At 43.8% G+C, this 22445-nt stretch overlaps 1 protein-coding gene across 3 annotated transcripts in view; it reads left to right on the top strand.

Annotated features, from left to right (window-relative positions):
* NPHP3 (nephrocystin 3) overlaps positions 1–22445 on the top strand; it is a 45881-nt gene that overhangs the window by 21920 nt on the left and 1516 nt on the right. For 2 of the 3 annotated variants that reach the window (XM_080974581.1, XM_080974579.1), the window contains exons 13-28: positions 1384–1527; positions 2869–2966; positions 6223–6325; positions 7944–8026; positions 9325–9463; positions 10634–10798; positions 11701–11798; positions 12411–12533; positions 14287–14476; positions 15459–15700; positions 16525–16600; positions 16695–16822; positions 18490–18730; positions 19025–19150; positions 20805–20920; positions 21283–21776. In XM_080974581.1, the coding sequence (XP_080830707.1) occupies positions 1384–1527; positions 2869–2966; positions 6223–6325; positions 7944–8026; positions 9325–9463; positions 10634–10798; positions 11701–11798; positions 12411–12533; positions 14287–14476; positions 15459–15700; positions 16525–16600; positions 16695–16822; positions 18490–18730; positions 19025–19150; positions 20805–20920; positions 21283–21463 (2253 nt within the window). In that variant the 3' untranslated portion in view covers positions 21464–21776. Of the gene's footprint in view, positions 1–1383; positions 1528–2868; positions 2967–6222; positions 6326–7943; positions 8027–9324; positions 9464–10633; positions 10799–11700; positions 11799–12410; positions 12534–14286; positions 14477–15458; positions 15701–16524; positions 16601–16694; positions 16823–18489; positions 18731–19024; positions 19151–20804; positions 20921–21282; positions 21777–22445 lie in introns of those variants that run through there. The other variant, XM_080974580.1, reaches the window with a different exon arrangement.

Raw genomic sequence — 22445 nt, 5'->3', positions numbered from 1 at the left:
TGGGAGATAGGGTGTGGCTGTCAACCCAAGGGTTGCCGTTCAAAGGAGGTTGTAAGAAATTAAGACCCAGGAGATTGGGTCCCTTTGAGGTCATTCAACAGGTCAACCCAGTGGCTTTCAGACTCCGGTTACCCAACCACATGAAACTGCACCCAGTATTTCACAGGTCGTTACTGTCACCGTATGAGGGGGGACGAGAAGGGATGGCCACTCGGGGACCGGTCATAGAAGAAAGGGAATGCAGCAGCCATGTGGCAGAAATCCTCGACGCCAGGTGGAAGGGGGATCAGGTGGAGTATTTGGTAGCGTGGGAAGGAGAACCGGAGTCAGAAAACACTTGGGTAATGGCAGAAGATATCAATGACGAGGTATTGATAGAAACGTTCCATCAAAGGTTCCCAAGGAAACCTCAGCCTGTGGAGAGGTTCCGGAGGGAATACTTTGGGACCACCGATGAGGAGGAGGAGTTGGAAGGATTCTTGGACTCGGAAGGGGAAGGGGAGATGGACTCTGAGGAGGAGGAGTACTTCGAGACCAGGAACCGCAACAGGTGGAGAGAAGTGTTCGAGACATCGGAAGATGAAGGAAGTTCATTCCGGGGTTTTGCCTCCTCACCGCCCGTAGAGGAGGGGGCGAGAGGGGATGAAGGGGGCCCTGGAGGGGAGGTGGATGTCAGGGAACTGCCATCGGAAGGAAGGGAAGTGAAAGGGCTCACACAGGTTGGGAGAGACTCAGCAGCTGAAGAGGGAACCAGTAGGGGGAGAGGAGCTGAGCTGAGGGAAAGTGAGCTGGAGGGATGGCTCAGAGACACTTCCAGCGAAAACAGTGGGGAGGTTTCAGGACCTCCTGTAGGGACACCCACTCCTCGCCGGAAACTGTCACGCAGAGAGTCCAGAAGACGTGTTTCCGTTAAGGAGCTTTTGTGTTGGAAGCGATTCCGAAAGCAACCACTGTCGGAATCTGCCAGCGACTGACGGAGCCATGTTTAAGGGGCTCCGTTACAGACAGAGGTTTGCAAACTTGACCAAACTCTGAGGGACTTGGATTTTACACACAAGCAGCTCATCGTCCCATCACATTCTCCTTTCAGGAGAATAAAACCAACCTAATGCTCTTCAATCCTGACATGTCATAAAAGACTATATTTAATTTCAGCATCATTCACGTATCTCTGGAAAGAATTATTCATCTTCCTATTTTGATAAAATCATTTTAAACAGATGGATACGGTATTTTAATCCGCTTTTTGGTCCTCTTTACAACGAAAATGTAATTAACAAGAAATAGCATGGGGTCATATATTGCCTTTAATTTACTGTTTCTGTGTGTTCCCTGCTGGAAAATTAGGTAAAGCATATTTTACTCACATTTACAATGTTGTAGCTTATGCAGCATTCCTGGTCAGTCTCACCTTTGACACTCGATCCTGTAAAGCTATTAGAAGAATTTCCTCGTTGGCTGGAGAAACTTTCTGCTCACCACCAAGGCGGCATTATAATAATTATTGACTCTATTGATCGGATCCAGGTAACATTTGCAGTATACTTGACTTGATAACAGTACTGAAAAATGAATTTAGAATTGTATTGATTGTTGTGCATTAGCTATTTCACCATTCAGCCTTTTCGTTGCTAATGGATGATGCTTATTCGATATTACTGAGGTGGTTTCTTTAAAAAAAGTTTGGGAGTAGTGGGCCTAGAACACAACACTGACACAACACACACAACTCTTGCAACGCATTATGTAGAAGGGGGTGGGGGAAATTATAGATGTTTACTGCATTCCCAGTGGCCACAGATACATAGACTTGGAAAGTGAAAACATATGGCCCATTTCAGGGCCAGATTTAGGGTTAATGAGGCCCTAAGCTACTGAAGGTAATGGAGCCCTTTATATGCCCATCTGGTCTTTGTCAACAACAAATTGTCGCTGTTTTTCGTGTTGGACACGGGTGGCGCTGTGGGTTAAACCACAGAGCCTAGGACTTGCCGATCAGAAGGTTGGTGGTTCGAATCCCTGTGACGGGTGAGCTCCCGTTGCTTGGTCCTTCTCCTCCCAACCTAGCAGTTCGAAAGCACGTCAAAGTGCAAGTAGATCAATAGGTACCGCTCCAGTGGGAAGGTAAACGGTGTTTCCGCTGCTCTAGTTTGCCAGAAGCGGCTTAGTCATGCTGGCCACCTGATCCGGAAGCTGTACGCTGGCTCCCTTGGCCAATAAAGCGAGATGAGCGCTGCAACCCCAGAGTCGGCCACGACTGGACCTAATGGTCAGGGGTCCCTTTGCCTTTACCTTTAAACCATTTTAACCATTACCTGAAGGTAATGGAGCCCTTTATATGTCCAGCTGTTCTTTGTCAACAACAAATTGTCGCTGTTTTTTGTGTTGAATATATGCTCTATGGTAATTAATGGACCTAACAGGTATCTAAAGCCATTTGCACATGTTGCCATGCAACCAGTCCATGCAGAATGAGCAAACCAGTGATATTTTAGGAAGCAGGCTAGCAGGCAGGGCCCATTACTGACATTATAGGAGCCTACACAACACAAAACACTGTTGCTGTATGTAGGTTTTATTTTATTTGTTTTTATCTTACATTTTGGCAATGTACATCCATTTTTTTTCTTTACTTTTTTTGGGGGCCCCCAAGAGAGTGGGGCCCTAAGCTAAAGCTTGTTTAGCTTATACGTAAATCCAGCACTGCACCATTTTTCTGTTGGAGGCTATAGGAAATCTGTGCATTTGTGACTTATGGGGACTGCTGAAAGGGAAAAATCAGGGGTGTAACAGTTGTCCTGTGGTGGGGTGAAATCTGTGTTCTGTTCAGCACGCTTATGAGTTTGAATTCAACTCTTTGTTTCTCAGCAAGCTGAAAAGCATATGAAATGGCTGATTGACCCCCTGCCTGTGAATGTGAGGGTCGTAGTGTCTGTGAATGTTGAAACTTGTCCCCCAGCGTGGAGGTAAGTTTGTTCTGGAGATGCTCAAAAGCAATCTGCTTAAACTGTTCAGTTGGCAGGAGTCAGGAGGTGCCTTTAAGTTGTCAACAAAGGGTATTCGGCAAGAGCCTCTTCAGTCACAAACTTGATGCTCAAACGGTGCTTGCAGCATGACACTCTTTCCCAATACAGTGGTACCTCTAGTTAAGAACCTAATTCGTTCTGGAGGTCTTTTCTTAACCTGAAACTGTTCTTAACCTGAGGTTTTTATTTTTAATTTATTTAATCATTTTTTTCAATACAAACAGCAACCACAAAAAACACATACAAATAAAATCACAATAACACTAATAACACAATTTAACAATTCAGATTTGAGTACTGATATACCTATAACTACACCTTTTTAACAATATTTCCCCACGTCTCCTCCCCCTACTTCCCACCACTGTCCGCCTTATTCCTTCCAGATTTCGTCATATTTATCCATTCTTAATTTGCGTTGATATGCAGTTCGTTTGTATGTAGCTAGTCTGTCCATATTGTCAATCCATGTACTCAATGGAATCTTTTTGCGGCTCTTCTGATTCATCAAAACAAGTTTTTTTGCTTCTAATATGGCACGGTACATCCATTTTTTTTCACCCCTTGTAATCGCCCACGTTTCCAGTATATAATTTAGAATTAAATTCAAATCCCCTAAATACCAATTTCTTAACCTGAGCCGTGCCACCGGAGCACGATTTCTGTTCTCATCCCGAAGCAAAGTTCTTAACCCAAGGTACTATTTCTGGGTTAGCGGAGTCTGTAATCTGAAGCGTCTGTAACCTGAGGTACCACTGTATAAGAAATGGGGCAAGAGAGAGATGTAAGGGGAGCCACATTGCATTTTCCTGCTGGGGGAGGGAAGGATTAACTGCGCTGAAAGAGGCCTAGGAGATGATTCAGAAAAGGCATGTATGGTCCTGGGACTCTAGCACTTCAGAGTGCAAGTGACAGGTGGCTTGTTTACTTGCTCTCATATCAAAAATGCCATGCATTTTAAAGCTGTCTCTTGGTGGGAGAAGGCTAGGTTGTGATTCATCCTTGCGTCAAAGCTTTTGATATGCAGTGTCGTCTCCACATAGAACTGCATTCAAACAAGAACCCCTATGCACCCAAACCTGAATTATGAATCACTGATAGACTTTGGAACTGGAAGGCTAAATTTTCTTTTGTTGTGTTCGGTGTGCCTTACTTTTAGGAAAGTGTGCATAGAATTGGCAGTCTTAATCTGGGCATTTCCATTTCTCAATTTTTCCAGCAACAGAGCAATACTAGAAGCAGGAGGCAACCTGACTGCTTTTCTTTTGATGGTGATGGTTTTATTATTATATGCCACCCATCCGACTGGGTTGCCCCAGCCACTCTGGGCAACTCCCAACAACATATTTAAACACAAAAAACCTCAAACATTAAAAACCTCCCTGTACAGGGCAGCCTTCAGATGTCTTCTAAAAGTCAGGTAGTTGTTTATCTCATTGACATCTGATGGGAGGATGTTCCACAGGGCAGGCTCCACTACCGAGAAGGCCCTCTGCCTGGTTCCCTGAAACTTCACTTCTCGCAGTGAGGGAACGGCCAGAAGGCCCTTGGAGCTGGATCTCAGTGTCTGGGTTGAACGATGGCGGTGGAGACACTCCTTCAGGTGTACAGGGCCAAAGCCATTTAGGACTTTAAATGTCAGTACCAATGCCTTGAATTGTGCTTGGAAACATACTGGGAGCCAATGTAGATCCTTTGGGACCGTATTATATGGTCCCGTCGTCAGCTCCCAGTCACTGGTGTCTAGCTGCCGCCTTCTTGATTAGTTGTAGTTTCTGAGTCACCTTCAGAGGTAGCCCCATGTAGAGTGCATTGTAGTAACCCAAGCAGGAGATAACCAGAGCATGGACCACTTTGGTGAGACAGGGCACAGGCAGGTAGGGTCTCAGCCATCATACCAGATGGAGCTGGTAGTCAGTCTCCCTGGACATACAATTGAACTGTGCCTCCAGTCTTAAGGTAGCTGCAAGCACTTCTGTGGCAGTAGGTAATGCACACTCAACAACAACAATTTAAAAGTCTTAGTGGTGGTGATGGTGGAATGAGTCCATAAAATGTGCGGGCCACTTAGGAAGGTGGTGCTTAGTCTCCCTATCATCAGTGATCATTTGGGCATGATGCAGTACAGTGGTACCTCGGGTTAAGTACTTAATTCGTTCCAGAGGTCCGTTCTTAACCTGAAACTGTTCTTAACCTGAAGCACCACTTTAGCTAATGGGGCCTGCCGCTGCCACCATACCACCGGAGCACAATTTCTGTTCTCATCCTGAAGCAAAGTTCTTAACCTGAGGTACTATTTCTGGGTTAGCGGAGTCTGTAACCTGAAGCGTATGTAACCTGAAGCGTATGTAACCCGAGGTACCACTGTACAGTCATACCTCGGGATGAATACGCTTCAGCTTAAATATTTTCGGTTGCGCTCTGCAGCAACCCGGAAGTAACGGAGTGTGTTACTTCTGGGTTTCACCGCTCGCGCATGCGCAGACGCTCAAAATGACGTCACGCGCATGCGCGGAAGTGGCAAAACGCGACCCGCACACGTGCAGACGCACAGTCGCGTCTTACATTCGCTTCAGGATGCGAATGGGGCTCCGGAACGGATCCCGTTCGCATCCAGAGGTACCACTGTATGTGCAATAGCATTTGTGCAGCCACATTCGCCGTAGCACTGCAAGATGCAGCTGCTGCATAACCTGGAAGAAGAAGGTTGCCCCAGCAAAGTTATACAGCTAGGGAAATGTGGCATCCTTCCAGATCCTGTGCAACAAATGAACAGCCACTGTGATTGTGCTGCATGGTAATCTAATCCCCGGAAAGGTCTCTCACCCCTTTTAGGTCTTTGTGCAGCAAGGTTGATAATGGCTGGAATGTACCGAGGAGTAAAGAAGTGTTCCGTTCATTCTCTTCTAAGTGTTCCCTCTTAGAAGAGAATGGTAAGCCTCCTCCGTATTTAGGGCTTTGAAATACAACCATTATCTCAAAAAAAAATTTATCTCCTGTGCGCTAATCTTGGGTATGTGCATGTAGGGACTTGCAGTACTTTGATATAGTCAGACTGCATAGATCAAAACTATATTGTCATCCAGAGCTCAATAGTAAAGGCTTCAAATTGTGTATTAGATTTTTTAAAAATATACTGTTCTAGTCTTTGAATCTGTTCTTTACAAGGAAGTGATTTCCACTCTCTCACTGAAAGGTTGTGGCCAACCCTTCATCTTGATCCATTAAATGCGAAGGATGTGAAATCTCTCATTAATGAAGAATGCAGCTGTGCGGACCTGAAACTGACAAAAGAACAGGTATTGATTCTTTATATATGTGTGAATGCTTTAGCCTGGGAGACGTTATCTACTGACAAAGTGAGAGAGACCTTGACTCAAGAAGAAAACTCCTAAAGCTCTACATGTGTAACTAAATTCTTTGTTAAAATGAAGCAAAACGCTGTAAAATGTGGAAAACCAATAACTGTAATTCACTCAAAGGGCTCGATTCATCATGCATAAAATCCCTTTGGAATTATTTGGTTAAAAAGGTAAAGGGACCCCTGACCATTAGGTCCAGTCGTGACCGACTTTGGGGTTGCGACGCTCATCTCGCTTTATTGGCCGAGGGAGCCAGCGTACAGCTTCCGGGTCATGTGGTCAACATGACTAAGCTGCTTCTGGCGAACCAGAGCAGCGCATGGAAACGCCGGTTACCTTCCCGCCGGAGCGGTACCTATTTATCTACTTGCACTTCGTGCTTTTGAACTGCTAGGTTGGCAGGAGCAGGGACTGAGCAACGGGAGCTCACCCCATTGCGGGGATTCGAACCGCCGACCTTCTGATTGGCAAGTCCTAGGCTCTGTGGTTTAACCCACAGTTATCTGCATATAAATGCGTGCTTGCATTTCTTTCCTCCCTTTTCTCCAAGGATCCCACCCATTTTGTCTTTTTAATAACCCTGTGGGGTTGACTACACTGAGCTTGACTAGCCTAAGGTCACCCGGTGGTTATTTGAACGTTGGTCTCCCAGGTCCAACAGAGTAACCACTGAACCACACCAGCCCCCACTCCACAAAGCTTTGGCTTTTGTAGTGTTAGATAAATGAACAAGGAGAGAGAATTCTGATCACCTACATATCTATTTGCCAAAAAGTGTTAGCAGAATTTTTCACCTTACTATCACTTAAGCCGTCATTAGCTCAACCCAAATATCTCATCAAATGCAAGGCAGCTAAACTATGGTTTGGTATGTCTGAATTGGCAGATCATGGTTTGTGATCAGGCAGCAAACCAGAAACTATAGTTTAAAGTGTTTTTTGCACACCATGGCCTGGGCTACAGCCAGAGTAATTTTGACAAAAACCTAGTTACAGTAATTGTTGTACCTCAAGAGGCCACAACACTTTAGAAATCAGGGTATTTAGCAGATGGAGAAAAAAGTAAGCAAGTCACTGTGAACCATGGTTTGCTGGTATGGCTTGGAAAAAAAACATGGTTTGGGTTCTAAACTATTAGTGCAAACCATGGTTTGACACAATGTGTGACCTGAATCACTGCATTCTTCAAACTAAAACAGTAAAAAAAGATTGTGGAATGAGTTCCCTGTGAGTAAGCATTTCTCTGAGTGTGACAGTTTGTAGACAATACAACATAAGTAAGCTCAGCAAGCTGCTCTCTAGTTTGTCCTGTTCTTTATCCTTTCCCTACTGCAAAAAAGATAGTCATCTAGAATGATGGCAATTGATATAGTAATGTGGTTACATTGCTTTTTTTTAAAAAAAAGTCATATAATTTACATTGCACCATCCTGAGTATATTTTGTATACTGCCCACAATGTGTTGCTGTTCTTGTGCTCTCCTTCATCCTGTATATTTGTGCAGAATTTTCAGAGCCTCATAGAATATTTAATGTTTGTGTTCAAACCTACTCTAGGAGAAGAAGCTTGAGAAACATGGTCATTCTGCTACAACTTGCAATGCCCTGTATGTCACTCTCTTGGGCAGAATGATGGCTGGGTATGTTGAAAGAAATACGGAAACTGTAGTTCTTCGCATGTGTTCTGTTAACAAATACTGTGGATGAAAAGGTAAAAGCTGTGTTTTTTGGAATCGAGATCCACTAAATTCAATGGGACTTCTTCACTGTTTTTAGTGGGATCTAGATTTCACAGCGGCCTGATTCCGATATAATGCTACAATATTGTTTTAGCGCTGCATATGAACTGATGTGGGCTTTAAGATCCTTTGTGGAGGTCTTCCCCAGAGGAATATAAATTTAATAAATATAAAATTTAACAAAAAATAAATTTTAAGGAACAAGACTCAGACTTGGTTGTCCTCGTCTTCTTTTGAAACATCCACTTCCTGTTTAAAACTAACCATAGTTTATCATGACATATGAACTAGAGGGAACTCTGTCTAGTTTAAACTATGACCTGATTTAGAATGGAAACTTAAACCATGGTTTAGTGCAAGGACAAAGGAACTTCCGTGGGTTCATGATGTCTTACATCCTTCTACTCCTCCTCCCACTAAACTTGGACAAAGTCTAATTTCACTTTCCACAAAACCTGGCTTGTTGCACGTGCACCCAGAGATCATCGGTTAAAACCAACTTTGGTTAGTTAAACAAACCAGCTTCACATCCCATGGTTTGAATTTGGCTTGTTAAAAAACCTGATGTGTTTGTTGGAAATTGCCACCCCTAGTTTGTACCTTGTGTCATGGACTGGCTGGATGCAGAGGAATGGGGGGGGGGGGGGAGAGAGACACCAGCTGGGGAACCCCCCCAAGGGAAGAAGACTCAGAGCCAGGGGATTGGTGGTGGGATGACAATGAGTTGTCCGGAGGGAGAAGAAAAATCTGCAAAGAAAAACAAGCAAAGAAACTGTTGTAATTCTTGACAAGTGTCAGCAGCAAGGCTTATATGGAATCACACCATAAAACATTCATCGCACAGATGTTTATGAACAATCCTTGTTTTTGTTATACTCAGCTTGAATATAATAAATATCTGCCTTGCTTTAAGTGTTTTTGTGCTAGTAGCTTTAATCTTTTTTTAAAAAAACTTAAAACTCTTACTTTATAGGATTTTTTTTTAACCTGAAGGCATTTTGCTTTGTGCCTGATGTTTTGATTCCCAGCCTCCCAACCAAATTTAGAAACATACACCAGCAGATGTTTTTCCAGTTGGGCACAGGCGTGGCTGAAGTCCATAATAAATAGTCATTTTCTGTAGTAATTTAAATACTCGGTTTCAGGTGAAATGTGTGCTTTCTTTTTAAATCCTTTGTTTCCTCCTCCCCCTTTCCCAGTGCTGGAAGTGCAGAAGACATTGATGTAATCCTTCAGAAGTTTTTGCAGTGCCAAGACACAGTGTCACTGTACAAGCTAGTTCTGAATTCAGTCGAAGAATCCTTGAAAAGTGAAAAAGACAAAAACCTCATGAAAGAGGCAAGTTCCGAAGTCTAAAGAAGCTCTATTTTTGGGGGGGGGGTGTGAAATGTGTATGTGCTTTCATAGAAACAGTTTTTCGTTAGTAAAATGAAAAGCATAGGGTGGTGGTAAACTCAATGGCCCCAAGTCCAAATTGTAAAATTCACATTTAGACCCCCACCTTTCGCCACCATGTTCAGTTGGTTATAACAATTGTACCGTAGTCTGTAGCACAGAGGGTTAAAGATGCCATATTCTACCACATGGCAATGTTGGCCTCACTTATGTAGACCTTCCCACATCTCAGCAGATTTCAAGGACATGTACTACACACATAGTTTCTGCAGAACATGGACACATGCACAGCAACATGCATGCTTTATAATTTAGTAGATCAGGCAAGCAGTGCTTCATTAAAACAAAATTAAGTGCTTTACGAGAAGGCCCTGCCTTCAGGCTTGCTATCTAAAAATAAACTTTTCCATTCCAAAGTCAATGACCAAATGCACATTCAATGCAATTTGATTTATCATGGAGTTTTATTTGGTCTGGCAAATAGGAAATTCTGAACAGCTGAAATGCTGACATTTTAAAAGTCAGTGCTTGTTTAAAAGATAAATCCGTTCTTTCTTCAGTGCTCTGTTGTAGGTCTGCAGTGGCTAAAATCTTTTGTTACGTCTCTTCAGATAAAGTATCTATTTAATTTACACTAATAAGACGAAAGATTTGCAGCAAACACAATTTATGTTGCAGCTAGTTTTCAAAAGCAGTAATTGATAAGGTTGCAGTCATGTTTTCATCTTTCAACTCTTCTGAAAGAGCTAAGATCAAAATCCCTTAGATCTAAAATCTTGTATGTCTGTCAATCATTCTGAAAGCTTCTTATACTGTATTGTTTAGGCACATTTAAATCTCTGTGCTGAGATTTTTATGAGGTTACTTTTTGTTGTGGGAACAAAACACCTTTTAAAGAATGTAGACAGAACTTCCTGGAGAGCTGTCCATCGTCTAGATTCAATGCTAATGCTTATTACGTTCATTGTTTCAATATTTTTTTAGCCTGATCCTGAAGCATCTACTGGTTTAGTTTTGCTGCTGTGCTGTATTATTTATTACTGGTCACACAGCAGACTCAGAAAGCAGTGGACAATAAGTTTTATTAAAATTATTTGTATGCTTGCGCTGTAGATACTTTGCCTCATCAGTGTTAGTCACAATGGAGTCAGCGAATCAGAACTGATGGAACTATGTCCTGCGCTGTCATGGGAAGTGCTGGCCTCGTTAGTTTACAGTTTGCACAAGATGTGCTTTTTGACATACGGCTGTGGCTTGTTAAAGTTTCGACACCTTCAGGTAAGATGTTCTTGCAAAAGGTATCTGACACCTGCCAGCTTCTTATAGAAGGCAAAATGAAAGAATATATGCATCTCACTCCTCCTCCTTGCATTTTCAAATATTTTCTACAAAAAGAATCTTTTAAGATCCATTCTGTTTCACGTATCATGACGTTTGTGCTCAAGGAGAGAAAAATTATAGTTCTAGTCCTGTTGGGAAGTTTTGTCTTCCTCTTTCTCTTGCACACAGACATGCCCCGGGCATGAGGAATTATGTTCTTAATGTAAAATACATTCCAGATTTTTTGATTTCCTTGCCTTACTAGGCTTATATTAAGCAGTTAAGTTATGCAATATACCAGCCTTGGTTTTTCTTCATTGCTTTCTCTGATGAGACTTTGAAATCCTCAGTTCACGATTTACTAATCTGAGAGATTATTGCTGCAGTCCTAAACCTATTTTATTAACTGAACCCCATTGTACGTACTATGACTTACCGTATTTTTTGCTCTATAAGACTCACTTTTCCCCTCCTAAAAAGTAAGGGGGAATGTGTGTGCGTCTTATGGAGCGAATGCAGGCTGCGCAGCTATCCCAGAAGCCAGAACAGCAAGAGGGACTGCTGCTTTCGCTGCGCAGCGATCCCTCTTGTTGTTCTGGCTTCTGAGATTCAGAATATTTTTTTCCTTGTTTTCCTCCTCCGAAAACTAGGTGCGTCTTGTGGTCTGGTGCGTCTTATAGAGCGAAAAATACGGTATTTCTGAGTAACATGCATAGGATTGCATTGTAACACACACTTACCTGGGAGTAGGTCTAATTGGACTCTGTGGGGCTTACTTCTGAAAAGATATGCGTAGAATTGTGCTACAATTTATACAATGCAACCATTGTCTTCTGTGTATTTTGTGTGTTTTTTTTTAGGCTTGGGAGACTGTCAAGCTGCAATACATGGAAGAAGGTCAGAATGTTTTTGCTACTTTCAGAGAAAAACTCATAGACTACTTCACCATGCAACTAAGGTAGACTTTTCAGGAAATTAGAGAAACAAATAATTCAGTATTTCCCATAGTTGACAGATGGTTTTTATAACTCAGTGGCTAAAAGTCTGAACTGTAGACCAGAAAGTCTTCATCTCAGATTTCACTTCTGCTATAGACTCAGTGGATGGATTTAGGCAAAGCATTAACTTGGGACCAGGGCAAGATTTTTGTGATTCCCAGGCAAAAATCTGGCAGTGGGGTCTCAACTTGGTTTTATCTGCTTTTTTTCATCTTATGTTAAAGATGTTTTAATAGTTGTTTTTCCCCCCAATATCCTTTGCTTAGCTACTTTGGGTGCTGGTTTTTTTTTTGTTTTGTTTTTTTAGAAAGGCAGAATATAAATTGAAACAATGTGGTTTTATCCATCTAAGTTCTACTCAGAGGAGACCTACTGAAAATAATAGACCAAAGTTAGGCATGTCTATCAATTTCAGTGGGTCTGCTCTGACTATGACTAGTATTGGATCTAACCCAGTACCTTAGATAGACTCTATGCAGATAAGGCATTTTGCAGAAGATGTGTTGTAATATTGCCCAATGTGGATGACTATTTTATCAACCCCTGTATTTTGCTTTCTGCTCTCCCATCAGCGAAGAGAGAGTGACTTGGAGGAGTGCGGATGAACTCCCCTGGTTGTTCCAGCAGCAAGGGGACAGGCAAAAGTTGCAGAAGTGCCTGCTGAATCTCTTTGTGTCTCAGAACCTTTATAAAAGGTAAGAACTATGTCTTGGTTTGCAGGTTCTTATTGCTAGTGTGTCATTTCTAAATAAGCACATGTTCCTAGAAATACATACAGACACACTCATTCCAGATAGAAATATTGAGTAACATCATGAGTATCTAATTCAAGCACCCCAGCTGCTCAAGAGTTCTTAATTCCCCTTCCTCGGTGCGAATAGCAACAGAGGCTTTGGTTACATTTTCTTTTTGCGCCTTATTTCCCCCATATTTTTTGGCTCGTGCAAGGGAGCCCTGGGTTCAAAAGAGAGGGAACTGCCAGGACCTTTGATGCAATTGCGTCAGGACTGGGGAGAATGAAAGAGAATCTGATATGTGTAGTAAGCGGGAAGACTCTGCAAAAGATTGTGGTAGTCAGAATTTGGGGGAAAGAACTAAAGTGTGTTTTTCCTCAGCTTTTGTGGGACTGACCAATAAGGCAGAACCAATGGCTGTGTTGATTCATCATGCTGAGCCATAGGTGAGAATGAACCTTGGGCTCATGTAAGGAAGAGTTCAGAAACCTTATAGAGTTGAGAAGACTCTCTGGTAGTAGATCTGGGAAAGACCTGGCCTTGGAAAACTGCTTTCAACAGGAGTGGACAGCGCTAGGCTAGATAGCTCCTTTTGGTCATACATGTTTATAATTTAACATACTTAAATGGTGCAGCTCTTCTTATACGGTTTTAGAGGTAGTTGAATTAAGCAGCAAATGACAATTGAGAGAGCCCATGTGTATACTTGCGAAAGAGTTGGCACGTATACTGATTGTGAGGGGGGGAGTGTCATTGTGCCGTCCTAGAGACCTCTCCCAAAACTTTGACACATTTTGGATAACTGGCTCACCCAGCAGTTCATAACAAAGAGAGACTCAGAAGCCCTCCTATCAATTGCTCACCATGGTGTAGCTTCATAGGTTCCTGACTAGAGGAGGAGGAGGATTAAATTGGATACTGTTATTAAGAGCTTGATTTCCCCCCTGTGGGGTAGTAATTATGGGGGGATGAGCAGCCCTCAGACCTTGATAGACTGCATTGGCTGTTTTAGACCCAGCGTGATGAACATAAGGAGTAACATAGGTGTCCACCAAATGTATTTATGGGGCCAGAACCTTTATTAAATGTTCTAGATATAGGTAGGTAGCCGTGCTGGTCTGCCGTAGTCGAAACAAACAAACAAAAAATTCCTTCCAGTAGCACCTTAGAGACCAACTAAGTTTGTTATTGGTATGAGCTTTCGTGTGCATGCACACTTCTTCAGATACACTGAAACAGAAGTCACCAGACCCTTATATATAGTGAGAGGGTTGGGAGGGGTATCACGATAAAGCTATTTTTGGCCATCTCACCTCTTGCTTTTTCCTGTAAGACCAATTGCAGTCGTTAACAGTCGTCAACTGGTTTACCACACCTATCAGCCAATCACCCATTCCCACCACCCTTCTGAGTAATACCCCTCCCCACCCTCTCACTATCTATCTATATCTATCTATCATCTATCTATCATCTATCTGTCTGTCTGTCTGTCTATCTATCTATCTATCTGTCTATCTATCTCACTATATATAAGGGTCTGGTGACTTCTGTTTCAGTGTATCTGAAGACGTCTGCATGCACACAGAAGCTCATACCAATAACAAACTTAGTTGGTCTCTAAGGTGCTACTGGAAGGATTTTTATTTTATTTTATTGAATGTGTTTAGAATTTACTCCTTGGAACTTCTCCTGCATCGTATTTCCTTGCTTGCAGGGGCCATTTTGCAGAACTGCTGAGTTACTGGCAGCTTCTTGGGAAAGATAAGAGCTCCATGGCAGCAGAGTATTTTAGCTCCCTTAAACTTTATGAGCAAAGCTGCGAGGGGGAAGAAAGCATGATCTCTCTAGCTGATCTTTATGAAACTCTGGGGCGATTTCTTAAAGACCTGGGTCTTCTCAGTCAGGTAAGTGCATTTGGTGGGCAAAAGAGCAAATGAAAATCTTATGTCCCACAGTGACACGCCACAGGTATGCCATTTTGTGCTGTGTTGGATACACGGAGAACTGTAGTTTTCATTCAAATGGTTCATTATTTTTTGCTATTACAGTGGTACCTTGGGTTAAGAACTTAATTCGTTCTGGAGGTCCGTTCTTAACCTTAACTGTTCTTAGCCTGAAGCACCACTTGAGCTAATGGGGCCTCCCGCTGCCACCGCGCTGCCAGAACACGATTTCTGTTCCCATCCTGAAGCAAAGTTCTTAACCTGAGGTACTATTTCTGGGTTAGCAGAGTCTGTAACCTGAAGCGCATGTAACCCAAGGTACCACTGTATTTTTTAAAAAGCTTTATCTATTTTTTTAATGGAGATAACTATATTTATCCTGGGGAAGATTACGGTGGAGGAGAACACCCACAGTCATTCTGTTAGGTCTCAAGAGACCAGAGATGGAATCTTCGGCTCACATCAAGCCTCTTAAAAGACAATGCAGACCAATCTGGAGGTAGTCCGTTGAAGGACTGGCATAGTTGTGGAAAGTGATTGCAAAAACCTGTATAAGGTGTACGCGGCATCTCCCAACACCCAGAGAAAGCAGTGTATTATTTCCTCCTTTACAATGTATGGAACTACGTTTTTATATGGAGTCAAACAGACAGTTCGATTCACCTAGTGGAAAGTTTTCAGAGTCATAGTATCAGAGTTGAAGGGAGCCTGAGCATCATCCTGTCCAGTCCCACTACAATGCAGGTATCTCAACATGTGGTCTCCCATCCAGTTTAAAACTGTACCGGACCCTGCTTAGCTTTGCAAATGTCCTGGCACTTTTATTGCAGCACCACTAGGAAGTGGCAGGTGGAAAGGTGGAGAGCTTTTAATAGAATTTCCTGGGCGACCCCACCTCCCTTTTTAAAAAAAATAATATATATATATATATATTCTTTTATAGGCCATTGCTCCTTTGCAGCGCTCGCTGGAGATTCGGGAGACTGCCCTTGATCCAGACCACCCCAGAGTTGCCCAGTCACTCCATCAGTTAGCTGGTGTTTATGTGCAATGGAAGAAGTTTGGTAATGCTGAACAGTTGTATAAGCAGGCTCTGGAAATCTCCGAAAATGCTTACGGGACTGAACATCTCAGGGTCGCTCGTGAACTTGATGCTCTCGCAATGTTGTATCAGAAACAGAACAAGTAAGCACAGCCAGTTTTCTCCTTCATCTCTCTCTCTTTTTCTCCTCCCTAAGATGTTGCTCCAGAGTGGCAACTGGGCTGCAAAATCTGTGGGGCAAAGAAATTTGGTTTTGGGACACTGGAAGGGTAGTTTGGGGAAGGAGGTTGTGGAAGCCTTTAGGCTGGGGAGAGAGCCTCCCTCTCTTTAGGTGGACTAGTATGGCAAGGGATGTATGCTAATGGTGCTTTGATGTTCAGCATTATTTTATGTCTCCCGAAAAATTATAGAGTGGGATAGGAGATTGGTTTGAGGCAGAGAGTACTGTTAAATTGCCTGGTAGCCTTCTTCTTTTCGGTCATCTGTACCAACTGATTTTGTGGGTCTTTTGAAATCAGGTTTTAAGGAATTGTTTTTGTTGGGCTTCACAGATGCTTGCTTCCATCCATGGGCCAGTTTAGATATTTATGCTCCTGTTAATGTGATACAATGGGTGTCGAATTACACCCATGTCCCACATCTCACCTGGGCACCTGCAACTGTGCCTAATTTCTGTAATCCATGCAGGAAGTGGAATGAAAAGAGGAAATGTGCTTCTGTTTATACAGAAACCCAGTCACTGGTGGCTTTTTATAGGCAGCGGCGGCTGCTGTGTCATCCTCCATATATAGGCCATTACAGTACTGAAACAAACCCTGACAATACTTGCTCATAAAATTACACCCCAAGAAGTCAAGATCTCCCACTAGCCTGGTGAGAAAGAAGGGTTATATCCCCCCGTTAAAAGCACTGTTGAACTCTTAGTAAGTTAGTCAAACAAAATCGTAATTGATTTTATTCATTTTAGATACGAACAAGCTGAACAGCTAAGGAAGAAATCCTTAAAAATTCAGCAAAAAGCTGTGAGACGTAAAGGAAGCCTGGTAAATGTTTTATTCCTTTGTTATATGGCTTTTGCTATTTCAAGGCTTAAAATATAGAAGGTCAAGGCAGTGAGTTTCTTAATCTCCTTTTTAGTATGGATTTGCTCTTCTTCGCCAACGAGCCCTGCAGCTAGAAGAGCTCACTTTGGGAAAAGATACGTCCGATAATGCTCGGACGCTTAACGAGCTCGGAGTTCTCTACTACCTCCAAAATAATCTTGAGTAAGTACTGATTCTGTAACAACCTACACGGCTTCCTTTGTCTTAGAACTGGCTGGGAGGGTACCATTATTCCTGACAGGAGCAATGCCATACAAGTTTTGTAGCCTGCGTTCCATATGGAAGAAGGAACATCAAATATACAAACTCAGGTTTCAGGTTTGTGTCACTGCTGCATTTCCTACCATTTTGAAGGAAATGGCCAAAAGGATTGCAATTCCAATGTGCAAGTTGTCAGGAGCTCAGCCTACACTCGAGTAGGACCCTGAAAGAGACACACACCCGACTGGCATGTTCCCTCCCTCCTTGTCGATTGTTCGGGAGCTTCATAAGCTTTCTTCAGCCTGAACATCACAGCGACCGATGCCAACAAGCATCGGCACACTTAGGAATCCGCAGAGTCTTCGCAGCTTGCGTAACAGACCTCAGCAACTCAGCTTTTGGCTAATCTACTTTATTTACATATAAACACACACGGAGCACTGCAACATGGCTCCCTCTCTCTCTAGCATAGTCTCCGTCACTTCCCACTCTGTGGAGTCAAAACATATACCATCATGTGAAAGACAACAATCCCATGACTGCAACCATGGAGCAGGAATTCTAACACAAGTATCTTCCTACATGGACTTTGGGCCACTTCACACCTATCTACACCAGTTGCAAAGTTATAAGGCAGCTTGATTTTTATCAGCTTGGACCGAAGCATAATTTTGCAGCCAGCATTATCCATATGCAGGTGACACGTGAGGTAGGGGACCAGAATCTGCTGGACAATCCCAATCCCTCTCTACTTATTTTTCCAGATGTGTAGGCTTCCTCAAACTCAGCCCTCCAGATGTTTTGAGACTACAGTTCCCATCATCCCTGACCACTGGTCCTGCTAGCTAGGGATCCTGGGAGTTGTAGGCCAACAACATCTGGAGGGCCGAGTTTGAGGAAGCCTGTGTTAGGCATTGTGTTCTAAATGTGTATGCTTAATTTCAACCCTACCCCTAATTTTCATGGTGTCTGTTATGTAGAGAAGGGCTACATTATGCACATAGTGATATCAGATGACTTCAGGACCATCAGGAGAAAGACTGTCAAAGGTGGTCCTAAATGCAGCGTCTGTTCTCTTATTGGGGTTTTGAGTTTTCTGCTTTGATTTTTGATAAAATTAGCAGATGCGTATCAGGGCAGGTCCAACAAACATTGAGCAATCACAGGTCCTGGGGTAAGTGGTGGTGCAATTATGGGAATTGCTGTGTCCCTGGCTACCTAGATCATCTGTTTCATTTGCATATGCAAGTACATTTTAAGGACAGTGGGTATTGCTCATGCGTGGAGCAAACTCTTGAATGAACCAGCACTTGCAAACATGGTTAGGCAGAAACCTTTTTCCTTCTTGAAAGGAAAAGTCAAGGGTTGACAAAGCAAGCCAAATTCCTTGCACAATATACTGAAGGGTCACGATTCTTCATCAGCAGTGGAACACACTGGCTTTGGAGTAGAATTATACCATCCTGCAGCACTGGTAAAACAAAGGATGTACAACTGCTCTGCAAGTTCTGGTATGAGCTAATCCACTTTTGATGGATGCATTGACTAAATCACTTACAGTTCTGCGTTTTCAGTCAGTCTCGCTGCAGCAGATTTAATGGTTTCCCTTACAATGGACATTCTTCTAGGACAGCAGAGCTTTTCCTCAAACGCTCCCTGGAAATGCGAGAGCGCGTTCTCGGTCCTGACCACCCAGATTGTGCCCAGTCTTTGAATAATCTAGCAGCCCTCAGCAACGAGAAGAAGAACTACGACAAGGCAGAGGAGCTGTACGAAAGGGCACTGAACATCAGGAAAAGAGCGCTGGCCCCAGACCACCCGTCTCTGGCTTACACGGTGAAACACCTTGCTGTGCTGTACAAGAAGATGGTAAGAGCAATAGACGTGTGAATGCGCTATTCATTTTAGGTGTCAGAAGCTCTCACCTAGCTTGGGGCTTTACGCAGTAGCTTGCGGTGACAGTGCGGTGGAAATAACAGAAGCAGAATAAATTATGCCAAGTAAATTAAGTCCAGAGTAATCGCACAGCGCTGCAAATAGTGACATTTTCATTTGACTTCAACCAACGGTTGATGACAGCATGGATTGAATGTGCAGCATTTCTAAAAGGAAAGAAAGCTATAGAGATCTGTCTCTCAAGCTCACGCTTGCTTTGTTTCCTAGGGGAAGCTTGACAAAGCTGTTCCTCTGTACGAGTTGGCTGTTGAAATCAGGCAGAAATCTTTTGGTCCAAAGCACCCGAGTGTGGCCACTGCTTTAGTGAACTTAGCAGTTCTTTACTGCCAGATGGTAAGTTTTCTCTGCCCTCTCCTTTTATACACAATATCAGGGATGGTTAATGAATGATATGCACAACATATGCCACAATTCAATGTAGCCAATAAGAAGAGGGGGAAAAACACCAGATTAAAATCTCTATTGCATCTCCCTGAAGTAAATATAAAATGCTGGTTTTAAATAGGACTAAAAATGTGTGTTTTCACATTAATTGGAAGCAGATACAGAGGCACAGCATAGTATTATCATAAGATCTCAGGGCGGTTCACATTTTTGTATAGCTGTATACTACTTTTTGTAAAGGACGTGGGTGGCGCTGTGGGTTAAACCACAGAGCCTAGGACTTGCCGATCAGAAGGTTGACGGTTCGAATTCCCGCAACGGGGTGAGCTCCCGTTGCTCGGTCCCAGCTCCTGCCCACCTAGCAGTTCGAAAGCACGTCAAAGTGCAAGTAGATAAATAGGTACCGCTCCGGTGGGAAGGTAAATGGCATTTCCGTGTGCTGCTCTGTTTCGCCAGAAGCGGCTTAGTCATGCTGGCCACATGACCCGGAAGCTGTCTGAGGACAAACGCCGGCTCCCTCGGCCAATAAAGCGAGATGAGTGCCGCAACCCCAGAGTTGGTCACGACTGGACCTAATGGTCAGGGGTCCCTTTACCTTTACTATAGTACTTTTTGAGCACAGCTGCCAATGGCTTTCCCCATTCCACTTGCACAAGTCCTTGCTTGCTAGCAAACCCCTAGAGCATGATGGAACCTGTTAAAAAACCCATAAGCAGGATCTCACAGGTGTTAGGTTGGCTCGCTTACCACTCATCGCTGCCCTTGCCCAAATCCTCTGGCATGCAGCAAGATTTCTCTCTCACACACAGCAGTTTGGATATGAAACAGCAGGTTTATTATTTTCTCAATGTTTTCCTTCACCTTCCTCCCTGACTGCCACACAAGTTAGTTCACAGGAAGGGATGTGTGTGTTCTACTTGTCATAATTCGCAACAGGCAGATCAGGCTCCCTAGCAAAGCCCTTACTCACATGGTTCCTTTGGGAGTTTCACAGAGCACCCTTTCTTATCTGTTTATAGCACAGGACAGAATAGGCAGAAAACACTTTACATTGGAAAATTCTCCTACGCAAACCTCACCTACCATACAGTTTCTGTTTTTTGTGGTTTTGCTTGCAAATGAGGATATCCAAGTGCTCTGTAATAGCTGGCGATCTTTGAAGAAGACTCATGACTTCTTCAAATGTTTTTCTTTTTTGGCAGGCAGGCAGGGAGACAGACAAACTCTGGCTGAAATATTTGGTGTTCATTGCTTACATTGTATTCATTCCTTTGGACTCAGTCTGCATTCAGGCCAACTTATGAGCCCAGCTTTTCTCATCTTCAGGAGTTAAGCCTTGCACAGCCTGTTTTAATTCTTTGGCTTTGTGTCCTGGCTTAATTTATAAAAGTTGCAGCACCCGTTCCTGCCTTCCAGCTCTCAGATTTTTATCATAACCTTAGCCAAAATGTGAGAGTAGTTACAAGCTATTCTCCTAGGCTCAGACATCTTACGGTTTCCAGTAGTTGGAATGTAAAATTTTAATGAAACTTAAGTGTTCAGCTCAGATCTGAACAAACACTTTTGGCAATACCTGTTATCTTTTGTGCCCTAATACTTCTAGAAAAAACACTCTGAAGCCTTGCCTCTTTACGAACGAGCGCTGAAAATTTATGAAGACAGCTTTGGGCGTATGCATCCTCGTGTGGGAGAAACATTAAAGAATTTGGCTGTGCTTAGGTAACATTTAATCTAACCAACCTACCTTGTTATTTTAAAAAAGTGTATATGTTCACTACTTGCTTACTGAATAATCCTAGGTTCACACACCAGATCTTTGCACCAGAGCAAAAGCTGCAGTATGGTGGGAGGGTGGGGGGTTCAGAAATACCTGACAAAGTTTCTTTGAAGCTTTTTAATGTGATACAGAAGTAGTATATTTTGATTTGGGGGTGGGGGATGACTTTAATCTCTAGAAAAGTGGGAAATACGAGTTAATGTTTGATAACTTTTTTCAGTTCTACTACTAATCTGCAAATGTTCTGGAATAGCAATGTGGAATGTTTTTTATTCCTTTGTTTTCTCTCACCCCCCCCCCCCAGCTATGAGGGAGGAGATTTTGAGAAGGCTGCCGAGCTCTATAAGAGAGCTATGGAAATCAAAGAAGCAGAGACTTTGTTGATTGGTGGCAAGGCAGCGTCCCGTCATTCATCCAGTGGAGACACCCTCAGTTTGAAGAGTGCTTTCTCTCCCAATGTTTTTTTGCAACATGGACAAAGGTGATGATAAGGTAAAGGACCCCTGGACAGTGAAGTCCAATCAAAGGCGACTATGGGGTGCAGCGCTCATCTTGCTTTCAGGCCGAGGGAGCCGGCGTTTGTTCAGACAGCTTTCTGGGTCATGTGGCCAGCATGACTAAACCGCTTCTGGCACAATGGGACACTGTGACAGAAAACAGAGCGTATGGAAATGCTGTTTACCTTCCCGCTGCAGCGGTACCTATTTATCTACTTGCACTGGCGTACTTTCGAACTGCTAGGTTGGCAGGAGCTGGGACAGAGCAACGGGAGCTCACTCGGTTGTGGGGATTCAAACCGCCAACTGTGATGGCCTGGGATTCCGATTCGGAGGATGAAACAGAGGAATCCCAGCCTGCACAGGAGTCCCCGCCTCCAGGGCCGGCTGAACTGGGGCAAGGCCTAGATGCTGAAGAGCCTGCACCTGTGGCAGTGCATCAGGAGCTGGCCCCAGGTGAAGCCCTTCTGGCCCCAGAGAGGCTTGACGACTCAGTGGCCACAGGTGAGCCTCCTCCAGGGCCCAGTAACCCTTCGGCCTCTCCTGATCTGCAGAGGCTTAGAGCAGAGAGGCGAAGGGAACTGGTTGCCCCCAGGAGGAGTGCTCGCCTTAAGGCCAGAGGAGGCGGGGCTCCTGGGGGCCGGGACCGCCCCTGGCCTTAGAAGAGGATAAAAGCCCAGTCAGCCCGGCCCCAGGTTGCGGGAGCAACGTCGTTGTTGGCTTCGGACCTTCCTGTGTTCCTGATCCCTGCTCGGCCTCCTGTTCCTGACTATCCGGTACTCCTGTTCCCTGCTCGGCTTCCTGTTCCTGACTATCCGGTACTCCTGTTCCCTGCTCGGCCTCCTGTTCCCGACCATCCGGTGTTCCTGTTCCCTGCACAGCCTCCTGTTCCAGCGTTCCTGTTCCCCGCCCGGCTCTCTGCCTCGGACCTTGCCCCTCTTCGTGTGGACTCTGCTACACCCAAGGTACC

Source organism: Podarcis pityusensis (assembly GCF_964106645.2).
Source record: "Podarcis pityusensis genome assembly, chromosome: 12".
NCBI classification, from domain to species: domain Eukaryota; kingdom Metazoa; phylum Chordata; class Lepidosauria; order Squamata; family Lacertidae; genus Podarcis; species Podarcis pityusensis.
This window is presented reverse-complemented; position numbering and strand designations above follow the sequence as displayed.